This window comes from Drosophila suzukii, chromosome X, assembly GCF_043229965.1.
Source record: "Drosophila suzukii chromosome X, CBGP_Dsuzu_IsoJpt1.0, whole genome shotgun sequence".
NCBI lineage: Eukaryota > Metazoa > Arthropoda > Insecta > Diptera > Drosophilidae > Drosophila > Drosophila suzukii.
Window position 1 is genome coordinate 10494751 of NC_092084.1, and position 12655 is coordinate 10507405.

At 37.4% G+C, this 12655-nt stretch overlaps 1 protein-coding gene across 11 annotated transcripts in view; it reads left to right on the plus strand.

Annotated features, from left to right (window-relative positions):
• The first annotated feature begins 7435 nt into the window (after nucleotides 1-7435).
• Nucleotides 7436-12655, plus strand: part of Fas2 (fasciclin 2) — a 74578-nt gene continuing 69358 nt past the window's right edge. For 4 of the 11 annotated variants that reach the window (XM_017079640.4, XM_017079641.4, XM_065868188.2 and 1 more), the window contains exons 1-2: nucleotides 7438-7617; nucleotides 10625-10932. In XM_017079640.4, coding sequence (XP_016935129.2) covers nucleotides 10851-10932 — 82 coding nt within the window. In that variant the 5' untranslated portion in view covers nucleotides 7438-7617; nucleotides 10625-10850. Of the gene's footprint in view, nucleotides 7618-10624; nucleotides 10933-12655 lie in introns of all 11 variants that reach the window. The other 7 variants (XM_017079636.4, XM_065868186.2, XM_065868187.2 and 4 more) reach the window with 4 other exon arrangements.

The window sequence follows — 12655 nt, forward strand, 5'->3', positions numbered from 1 at the left end:
TTATAAAATTTGAAAATTTAGTTTTTAATAGGGCGTACTTTAGATATACCCTGAGTATCCTGAAGTTGTGAATTCCCAGCGACTCCTTCGATTTTTTTCAGCGATGGGCAGGACTCAGTAATGCGTTAAATGGCAACGCATTATCCACACATTCCTTGCACGGGTGAGAAGCCCTAAATTTGCACAGCTCCCGGAAATGTTGGCATGGGAATTATTTTGTTACATTTTTTTTTCGTGTTCGCATACCGCCTATGGGTACATGGTTATATGGCCATGTAACAATCTATATATATATGTATATGTACATACACACGTGGATGTATAGCTTCAAAGTAACATTGTTGGACCGCACCACATGCAGACATACTTTGTGTTTGACCACATGGCAAAATGAGTGCCCGGCAAAGGACAAAGGAGCCGAAGGACTCAGGTGGTGCGGGTGTACGGCAGGATGTCTGTGGTCAGGACACGGCGATGCCCTCCCAATTCACGTGAGTAGGTGTAAAATTCGAATGTTATTCCCTCTCCCATCCACTGTACTGAGAAAAATAATCGTGCAATTGGGAATACCACATTCTGGATAATTGCCCTGGTATCCGCTTTTTGATTGATTGCCTGGAATTTCGGGAGAATGTGGTTTTGGACTAGAACTGAGCTAGGGTCTTGGGTAAATATGAGAATATTTAAAAGGGCATTTCTGGAAACGTATCTTATACTAAAAAAATATTTTGTATATGTATATTATTTGTAAAATATTGATTAAATTTAAATTAACCCATAATATTCACGTTTATTTTAAAATAAAATAGATCAAGTTAAGAAAATGCTAAAAACATATCAACATACTAAAAAAATATTACATATTTGAAACATTAAGAATAATTAAAATGTATCCATGTACATAATAAATTTTAAATATAAAGCATATTTGAAGAGAAAATAATCAAGTAAAGGAAATGTTAAAAACCAGAAGAAAATATTTGTTAAACTTAGAGTATTCTTAACATGCATCATTTAATTTAAATAAATCATAAATACTCATGAATAATCTTTTTTAGGATACCAAAAAAAATTTTTGGAAAAAATACCTATAGCCTAGGGAATTACGTAATTTTTTTTTGTGGAAAGACTAAACTAAAGAGGATATGTGGATGATGAGGAGCACGCGACACTGCCGACCGAGAAACAAAAAACCAGGAGTTTTGGGGATGGGATGGGTAGAATGGTCGTTGTTTTGCTTTGTCGTGTTTGTTTGGTCCTTTGGTGGCGTCTCGGATGTCCTGCTCACATTGCAAACGCGACTAACGAAACGAAAGTCTGTCTGGATTAGTGGACATATCCGGGGTCGTTATTTGCCCTCGAAAGTTAATTAAGGGTTTCACAATCTATGCGGAAAATGTCAACGCGGCGAAGGGAAAGTGAAATTGGGTCTCGCCGTGCATTGAACCGCAAATGAGTTTGGGAGTTCCATACTCGCAGAATCGCAGACTCACCTATAAAGTACATAGAGTCCATCGAACATAGAGCTCATATATGTCCACCACCCGCGGCGCAGGGATCATAATTAGCTGCGGCCGACGCTAATTGTCCTTGCCACACCCCCGTGGCCATTGTTCCCGAAATTCCCGGGTTTCGAATTCGAGCCTTCTGGTTTTGGCCTGTTTTGAATGCACAATATCGAGGCATTGGGTCGGACGACAATCTGGCTCAAATTTACTGAAGCCAGGTGACTTCAGGAGCACTTTTCACCAACTGCAGGGGAAAAATGCAGCGGCTTACGCCCTTAATATCGAAAAAAATTTAGAGTGATATTCACCATCTTAAATATTTATTGAGTATTGAGTACACTAAAACCAAATTACAAAAATTTTACTTGCTAAGTAATATTTTTTACATATTTTTGTAAGATTATATTCATGTTACACATTATTATTTCTAAGAGGATAATGTTTTTAGCAATACTAAATGTAGCATAAAATGTATACAATATTACTGACAAAAAAAAATGGTAGACCATATTTCACACATAATTTTGTGACATTTTTTATTACACTTTCCAAAATTTTTAATAGATACATTTTAATAACATTTTCCTTTCAATTTGACTTTTACATTTTGTGTTATTCTCTGCATTTGACATTTGGTTTCATTGTTATATTGGTTATTTTTACTGCCCTCCTCTTGTTTTATTTTATAACTCACTTTTGTTTTGTGAACACCCACCCATTTTCCACTGACCACCAGCTAAATGAATATTTTGTCATCCCCTCTTCCTTCAAACACTTTAAAATACCCAAGAAAAATGCGTTCAATTAAATCAAATCGTTAGAGACGCAACAGGAAATGAACTGGTCGCAATTACCGTTACCCAATGGTGACCCCGATCCTGTCCAAACTGCCCAATAGCCCCCCGTCGAAGCGAGAAATTCTATTTTGCCACCCCCTACCCCTTCTAACATTTTCATTTTCTCCACACACACAAGCAATAATTTTTGGCAATTTAATTGAAAACCGAAAGTGGCAAGGGGACGAAATGTTTTTAAAACAAAGGGGCGGGTTATATCACCCCAAAATATATCAAATATTTAAGGGTCGAGGATGGGAGTACCGGGATATCGGGGCACGCGTGCGCAACAAAAGGGGGACAAATGGTCAAATGGTCACAGTCACGCGCCAAGAGCTAAAAGGTCAACAAACAAATAAACAATCCATAGTCCGAGCAAAATAGAAATAAAACTCGGGGCGGGGGGTGCTGAAAAATAAGGGTCGTCGTCTGTGCGAAATCGCCAGGAATCGAATACCTAGCATAGTTTTTCGGATTTTTGCGGTTGCCTTTCGGACGGAAGTTGGGCATTTTGCTTATAAGGGGGGTCTTTCCCACTGCGTTGGGAGGGGGGGTTCAGCTCATTAAAGGTCAACTGTGAAAATATTTCATGTCCATTTATTGTCCTGATGGTTTAATGAGACTATTTTCGAAAGACCAAAGAAGCCTCATCAACTTGTTTTTGGTGCCTGGACTCAAGGGTTATGTGGGGAGAGGAGAGGGCCTTTTAATGGTATAATAATAACAGAAGGGTTCTATGGGTCCACTCAAACAGTTGAGGGGTTTCCATGGACTTTGAAGCAATGGATACTCATTAACCCATTTGCGGCAGTCCAGTGCTTAAAGATAATAGACTCTTGGAAAAACAACAGCAGTGTCATTAGGATATAACATGATATATGTTTATACCTTTACGAGTAACATCGCAATTATTTCTTTAGAACTGTATTGATTTCTTTATATAAAAACCTGAGAGAAAAATATTGAACCAAGATTTTTTTAAATAATTAATCACTAAGCAAAATCGAACAATATCCTGAAAAAACTGATTCTTATAAATCCATTACATTTCCTTTCTTCTAGATAGGGCAACTGCATCTTTGATTTGTGCCGTCAAGATCCTGGCAAATGGACTCATAAGGCAAATGCTTAAATATCAATTAATTATTGAGCACCCAACGTTGGCACCTCCGGCCCCAAGTTTACTTCACATACGTAAGTGCAACAGTGAATGTATCTGTATCTGAATTCTGTGCTTTGTGCGTTCGATTCGGAAAACCATAATTCATCATTTGGACCTCTGAATGGCTGTCGTTCCTGTGAACTAATGACTCTCGGCTAAAGTTTCTGGCCAAGACCGAGATTGGTATTGAGTTTAGGTCTTCGGTGCGGACAAAACCTGTCAGAAATTGAGCATCCGGGGGGTGAGAGGGAACTCTGCGGATCTAATTGCTTATAGAGTTATTAACCATTTTCTAATGGTTTTCGGGCTGCGGTTACCGTCATTTGAGAACATTTTCTCGATGCACCACCGAAATGCAGGTGTGCACCACAAGAACTCGAAAAAAAACGAACTCGATCCGGGCTACAAATTGGAACAGAATTGCCGAGATCGCTGGAGATTGATTCGGAGACCACCCATCTGAAAACTCGCATCCCACAGGGCTCCTAAATCGACGTCTTCATTTGTCTGGCTGGCCATCAAATCAGGTAGCAGATTATCGGATCCCGGGGTCACAGGTCAGGCGAAACCATTTCAAGTGGGTTTGAGCGACTCAGGTTATTGCAATTGTTCACTTGTTCCCATAATTGCTAAATAATTGCAGTGCTCAAAAGGAAGTTGTTCTTTATTCGGGCCTATATACGATAAGTTTAAGTTTGGTAAATATATCACATATATATTTATATTCCTTATTCAAATAAAATATTTTAAACATATTAAAATGGTAAAAACTTATGTAGTGAATATACGTTTGTTATTCGATATTTTTATAGTTAAGAAAATCCAGTTCAAAGATTAATTTGCTGCAACCAACTCTTTGTAAATTTTTGTAACAGGCATTTTCACATCACCAGCCAATAGGTCAAAGGTCGAACGCATTAGCAAATTAAGCATGTAGAACGATTGTCACCACATTTCCCACAGTCCGCCGATCAATTCAATATCCATCTGTGGAAAATTCGGAAAATTCGTGCGGCTGTTCGGCGGAAAAATGGAAATAAAATTAACACACTTCAAATCGGGCGAATCGGTCGAATCGAGTTTTTGTGGGTGGCGGAAAGGGGAAGAGGAAGACACAGGGCAATAAATAAAGCGCAGCGAAAGTGCGACATCAACGACAAAATAACAATCCTATAAATCACTTATTGGCGATTCGGGAAAGGGCAGTTGGGGGAGGGGGTTTGTCGGTGGTATATAGATATATGTATATCCCTCTGTATAGGGTGATAAATTGCTCCGTCACACACACGACACACGAAAACAAAACAACAATGATAACTGCAGAATACATCGCTTTGGCATCTATGCATCTGTCAGATACGCAATTTCATTTAGTAAATTGCACAGAATGCATTCAAACGTAACTGGGATTTTTTTGTACTTTTTTTTTTGTTTCCACTTAGCCGGGAAAATCACCCCCCCCTCGTTGCGAGTTTTCCACGGTTTCGGAAGTGGGCGGTGGTTAATTGACAGCGCGGCAATTAAACAGAAAAGAAGTTTTTGCTCGAATCGAATCTTGATGTTGCGTGGCACAACAAGTGGCCGTCGCCGAAATGTTGCCGAGCCGGAAAAGCCATTCGCTTTTCCCCCCAAAACATGATCGTGAAGTTCCCACAACTAAGACATTTTCCTTCAGCAACATGATGCAAACTTTGAAGGATACAGTGGGAAAAAAACTTAAGGATAGTTTCGATATTTTTGGTAATCATAGTTCCACATTTCTTTCAAGAACTTTCGTTCGTTGTCTTCTTGACAATAAAAATTAATGAATTTCTTTTTGAACAAATTAAAAGATAGTTTAGTTCAACAAAAACCGTATCTGAGCTTTCATTTGCTGTCTTCTGTATAATAAAAGTGGCGTAATATTTTTATGTTAAGCTTTGCTAAGCGCCATTGCCCCCAAAGTAGTTACATTTTTAATGCTCCGTTCTGAAAGTCTTTTGACAATCTCCTCCAAAGATTGAGCAAGAAAAACGTGTCAAAAACTCGACACCAGTCACTCGTAAAAGTGACGAAATGCGGCTTAAGTGCCGCCGCCCAGTTTCTCCGCCCATCGCCATTTGACCTTGTTGACACACGAGAGGAAAAGAGTTGAGTTCTTCGACGTCTAACGGTAGACGCTCCCTATCTCCCTTCCTCTGCACTGAAAATGTATTTTATCTACACATTGTGCTGATAAATTAATTATGACTTTGGTTTTAATTAAATTATCAAAGGGGCTCCACTTTTCAGGTCTTTTGAACACACTGTGTAAGTTGCGTTTTTCAATGCTGTTTGTTTTTAAAAACCCATCAAAATAATAGTTTCTTGACTAAAATCTGAATCAGTGTTTTGGCTGCCATAACGTAACTAATAATGTAACTAGCAAGCTGCTCAAAAAGTCGCAGTTTGACTAAAATCTGAATATCGTATTTTTGACCAAAATCTCAACCCTATTTTTTCAGTTTTTTGGCAGCAATAATAAAAATAAAAGTCAGAATGAGGAATTTCATACCTCGATGAGCTCGTTGTTTAATTTCCATTCAATTGGCATTCAAATCTAAAAATTTTTAATTTTTGACATTTTTCGCAAAAAAAGACGATGATTACAAAAAATACGAAAATTGGTCAAAAAATAAATATTCCTAAAAATGATGAGAATCGTTAGCATATAAAGCAAGCTGCTCAAATCAGGCGGTCTTTTAGCTGTAGGCCTTGATTTGGCTGAGCTACGATGGAAAAACTGAAAAAAAATGTCGCATTTTTGACCAAAATCTGAACTTGCTATTTTTGACAAAAATGTAAACCCTTTTTTCGCCATAAAAGTTCCGTTTTTTGGCTGCCATAAGAAAAATATAAGTCAGAATGAGGAATGTCATACCTCGATGAGCTCGTTGTTTAATTGCCAATCGATTGGCATTAAAACCTGAAAATTTTTAATTTTTGACATTTTTCGCAAAAAAAGTGATGTCACCCCTTACAAAAAATGAAAAAATTGGTAAAAAAATAAATTTTCCTAAAAATGATGAGAATCGTTAGCATGTTAAGCAAGCTGCTCAAAACAGTCGGTCTTTAAGCTGTAGGCCTTGATTTGGCTGAGCTATGATAAAAAAACCGAAACAAAATCTCGCATTTTTGACAAAAATCTGAATTTGCTATTTTTGACAAAAATTTGAACCCTTTTTTGGCCATAAAAATTCTGTTTTTTGGCTGCCATAACAAAAATATAAGTCAGAATGAGGAATGTCATACCTCGTTGAGCTCGTTGTTTAATTTCCAATCGATTGGCATTTAAACCTGCAAATTTTTAATTTTTGACATTTTTCGCAAAAATAGACGATACACCACCTTACAAAAAATGAGAAAATTGGTAAAAAAAAAAATTTTCCCTAAAGTAATAGAGATTGTTAGCATATCTAGCAAGCTGCTCAAAACAGTCGGTCCTTTAGCTGTACGCCTTGATTTGGCAAAACTACGATTGAAAAAGCGGAAAGAAAAAGCGCATTTTGGACTAAAATCGGAATACCATTTTTCAGGACAAAAATTTCCGTTTTTTAGCTGTTATAATGAATTGAAGTTAGTAAATTATTATCCGCAAAAAGTCACTGCGGTAAAAAACTTTAAGACTGCAACTTTAATCAACCAACTTTGAAGTTTTTTATATCTTTCCCCATTCCGGCAGCATGTTGATACCATGCACTCCAGCAACATGTTGCTTGGCAACACGCCTTCAGCCTGTGTTCCGCCTCAATGTTGCCAGCAACAAAACATCTCGACATTTCGTGTTTGGCTGGTTCAGATACGTTTCGTTTCGCCACCCCCCTCCCCTGAGCCCGAGTACAAATATCTCACTCGGCAGCACGTTCGTGTTCGTTCGTATATTATGGCCACAGTAGGTTTTCAGCGCTTGCCGCCAGTACTTTGCCAGTTTGCCAGAGTATCTGAGTATCCGTATCTTGCAGTTTGTTTTGTGCGCGCGTGGTGAACGGTTGTTAGTATCTCGTACTTTGCTGGCTCAGATACTTTTCGACGGCCAACGCGTCGAGTTCTGCCGTGGTGTGTGTTAGTGTGCCAGTTAAACAATGAGAAATTGGTAATAACAAATAATAATAATAAGTACTTATCGCCTAACTTGTTCTAAATACATGGAAAACGAAAAAACTATAAACTATATAACGAGACAGCTCCCTAAAAACCAAAAATAAACTGGCGGCATTCTTGGACAGTTTTTTTTTTCTAAACTTTTTTTTAGCGTGTGACAAAAAAAAATACAAAAATATCACTCACTCTCTCTCTCTCTGTTGCTCTCTGTTGTTTTTTGTTTAAGATTCCAATGAGTCACGTGCAAAGTTATTTCATTTTCAATGAAAAACTTTATAAAAACACTCCATGAAAACCCTTTGAAAACTCCCTCTAAAATCGAGTTGGAAAAGTGCATATAACGTATCATAAAATACAACAAAAAAAAGAACAACAACATCACCTGAAAAGCGAGAAAATAAAATGGAAAACAGGTTTTTGGGCCCGCTTGGCTGCCAACTTAGTAGCCTTTGTTGTTGTTACCAACAGTGAGCGCTGGCAATTGACTCACGCTTGCAGCTGGGAAATAAGACAGAAAAAACTATAAACTATAAACTATAAACATAAATAAGGAAAAACTTGGAAAAACCTGGTCACAAACCCAAACCCGATATGTTAACAAAAAAAAGGAAATCATGGGGAAAATGCCACAGCAAAAGATCCTCAAATTTCAAAAACAATTTCTGCCGGTTTTATTTTCCCTTTGTCTGCCCCAAAAACAAAAGTTAATTTCGTTTGCTGCGGCTTCCGACGAAAGTTTTAACGTGATTAAAAATATTTGTTTAAACTGTTAACCAGCCAGAATAGAGTCAAAGTTGGAAAATTCTTGTCCCCGTGCTTATTCCAAAAGTTTTTAAGCTTACCTCCTGGCGGTTTTATAACTAAAGTTTTAAAAAGATGCCAGTCTTCTGTTTTGTCTTAATTAATTTCTTGATTGGGTTTTCTCGAATTTGACAAAGTGATATTTAAATACCGCATACAAAAATATTTAGAAACTTTTTAAGGTGCTTTTGACTTAAAGGATTTAATGAAATTAGGATTTAACGAAATATAGGTTTCTACCGTTTTCATAAATATTTTATAAAATCAAAGCAAGAATTTCCAAGTGTTTCCCAACCAATCAGCTAAAAACGGGAAAGCCCCGAAAATGAAATTAAAAATTTTCGCCCCCAGTCGAAACTCAAAATCAAATCATTTGACATCAGCATTCATAATTCACGAATATCAAGTGGAAAACTTCTTAACTTTTATGCAACTTGAACAGATTCCCGAAAATTTCCCCACCATCATTTTAGCTTTTTGCTTCCGCTGGCTTTACGGTACTTCCCCTTTTGCCAAGTTTCCCATTATAATTAGCGATTTTGAAACTTTATGAATATTTTAAGACTGCTTCCCTAGTATTTTGTTAGTATGTCTCAATTTGCCAAAAGTAAGACAAGAAGCTCTGGTGTGCTTAACAAATTCGCCAGAATATTTCGCGTGCCGCAGACACACATACGGGGTTTTCTAGAAAAAAGTCAAGGCCTGCCCTAGATATCGATTACCCAGTAACTGTAATAACCGTAAGCCAAATGAGGGGGGCGGTGAGAAAATCCGCGAGGAAAATGGGCGGGATTAGTGGCAAGACGAGCTCGCAAGGAAGCAACTACAGTTTTTCCTCGGTAGCATGTTAATTTTTCCATAAAACGGTTTTGACACTTATTCAAAATTTGACTTTGACTTGATTTGTTTGTTGAAGTAGTACAACCATATATATCTAGTGGGGATCCTAGCGTGTTAGAGCAGCACCACCATATTGTCGGAGACATAACTGTTTCACAGATCAACTGCTTGCTTGCAAACTGCTTGCTGACGTGGCAGCCGTTACCAGCCAGTTTGAATTAAAGCGTTCTTTGGAATTATTAGGCATTATTATAAGGTCACATTCCATTGGTGATAAGGACGGAACAATCACGTAAATTGTGTTATTCGAGGTGCTGTTCCATTATTCTACTAAAATATAAACCATAAAAATATTTTTATTGGAAAGTGTGCTTTTTTTGTGATATTTCTTTAGCGAGTGTTAACTGTACTTTAGAACTTGTTGCAACGCTACTCAAGGACATTAAGCATAGGTGTAACTTCAGTGTGAGAGACAAAGAGAAAGAGAGAAACAGAGATAAAGAGAATATGAGAGACAGAGAGGTAGCTTGAGTCACGATTTATCGGAGAGGCGAGAACAAATAAATTCGTAGAGATAAGAAATATATGTGTACATATATATTCCTACCTTTAACCCAGAAGATAAGGATCTACGAAGAACACAAATTTATTAAAAATATTATTAAGAATGAGGGCCTTGTACTTAAGCATTCAGGTCCTTCGTTCTTCGCTTACCTTATAACAAGCCCCCTGTTTGTATTCCCCCTATAATATTTCCCGCACTACGTGTTTCGACTGCTGAGAGCCCCGCAATTTCCGTTACAAAAACTGGCCAACATGTGCGAAGTCGGCGGCGCAGCAGGTTTTATTTTCTTCGTTCTTTTTTTCCCTGGGTGCCGCCAACTTTAGAATGCAAAAGAGACACCAGGCACACACAGCACAACACAACACAACACACACATATAACACCACCAAAAGCCATTCGTGTGCGACGCGTCTTCCTCTTCAGCTCACCCATAAATGCCAACATTTGCCATTTGAATCAGAAATGCTAAAGTTATGACAAATATCAAATGCAGATGAACTTCTCAAGCTCAAACTTAGACTTGAGGTTGCTCTAAACTGACAACAACAAAACGGCCAAATAAACTCAGAGTTATTAAGATGCAACCACAGTATGAAATATTAAGGAACTACATATATAAATCCCAGATATGAAACCGAAATCTAACCTTTAAAGAAAACCACTAAAAAGCCTTGTAAAAATTCTAAAAGTTCAGATCTTTGTTTCTGGTTATACTACACAAATCTCTATATACTAAAAATAAGAACCTCACTAATTAATATTTCTAACATAATTATTTTGTATCTCTTTCCAGATTCACACACCAAAACCGCTACAAAAAACACCTGAAGACAAAAAGTGTTAACCAAAAAATAATTACTTGTGCAATCACAAAGCAACGAAAACAAACTGAAATTTTTTAAACATTTTTTTCGTGTGCAACCGTAAACCAAACCAAAGAAGTTAGAAAGAGAGAGCAATCAATTTGCGAGCGGGAAAAACTACTAACTACTACTACTGCATAAAAAAAGCGATAAAAAATGGGTGAACTGCGAAAATCGCTGCCGCTGAATTCAGTCGGCGTCTTTTTGGCGCTGCTCCTCTGCAGCTGCTCTTTAATAGGTGAGTAACGGATAGAAACGATCCCCAAGTCCCCAAGACATGCTTTTCTTTTTGGTATTATAATTAGAAATGGGAACCAAAGGCACAAATGGTACAAAAAGTTGAAGATTTATCGCTGTTCGATGTTTATAATAAAGCGTCCCTTAAAAAAACTGAAAGGATAGAAAACAATTCTTATGATACAAAGTTTTTCTGTAAATAGATAGCAAACCTTATATTGGTATCATATAACTTTAATGATGCCCTAATGTACCACCTAGACCTAAAACATTGACAAATCATTAGCTAATAGACCACTGTAACCTACAAAAATAAGCATATAAACCCAGAATTACGGCTGACCGAGTCTTCCATCTAGGGACTGACTTAGCTAAAATCGGCTTATCAGTCGACAGGGTCATATCAAATTTGTGTGTGTTTTCTTTTGTGATCCCACGAGATCTTAACAGACACATTACCTGAGCACTTGCACTTGGGTACCTGATGCCGTAGACGACGACCCTGAAACAAACACTTTGCAAATAGAGAACCAAAAAATTAAAAACAACATCCCAGGAAAACTAAAATCATCTTTTCCTTATCGCAATCTACCCAAATTCTAGAGTAAATATTTATTTTACCTCAAAACAGATTATACCGTAGCTGGACAAATATCATAAAATTTTCAGTGAACATCATAAGTTACAAACGCAGATACACCTAAAATTCCGGCACCTGACTTTGGGACCGTAAAATTTGGGCAAACATTCGCCTAGACAACTAGAAATTATTGCGCAAGAGTCGCATGTTAAGTAATACTGGGTTGCTAGGGGGTTCTATAAGGGGTTTTTTTGGTTCCTGGATATAATATGATATTGGTTTCTATGAACGTTGATTATCTTTATAATCTTTAGAAGATATCTATATCTAAAATATCTAAAATACAAACTCTAATAGTGAAATCCTCAGAGATAATCAGCTAATTAAGCCTAAAAACAAAACCAGTTTTCATAGAATGAACGGGCCTAGCAAAAGAGAACCGATGTCCAAAAGTGCAAAAACTGACTATATTATTATCAATTAATGGATAAATAATAGGTTAGAAATAAAGAACACAGAACGGCACTCTAAAATTAGCTTATAACCCATTAAACCAGACTTGCAACAAATCGCCAGACATTATCGACTTGGAAGCTTCATAATTCAGACAGTCTATAGGGTTGCAAACTTCTTGGGCAAACTGTAAAGTCGAGAAGAATCCAAAGTCGGCTTCCCAGCAATTACCGCATCCGGCTTGGACCACAAAAAAGCTGGCAGACGACCCCAAGTGATGCCTTTTAAAATGTTCTAATACCGCAGAAAGTCGAATTCAATTAACGCCATTTCTTTTTCCCCCCCCGAATCCCCACCTTTTCTCTAAATTTTCCCAACAAATAAGATTTAGAAGGGAAGTGAATTTAACCGAGAGATAAAAATTAGTAGAGTCATTACAGGATGACTCAGCCGGGAGTTGATCATGTTTTTGGGATAGTTGAAAATAGGTATTTATGCATTTTGCCACGGGAAGAAGAAGTCTTTTGTAGAAAGTGAGAAAATCGTCTAACCCCCTCCCCGTTTTTTGTGGTCAGTTGTGCTCTAATTTTCGAGCAGTAAACTTAAAACTTTTTATGATGTTGACGGCGCGCTTTTTTTTATTTTTGTGTGCCGCACTCTAAACGGGAGCTTGTTCTCTATATTTTTTGTG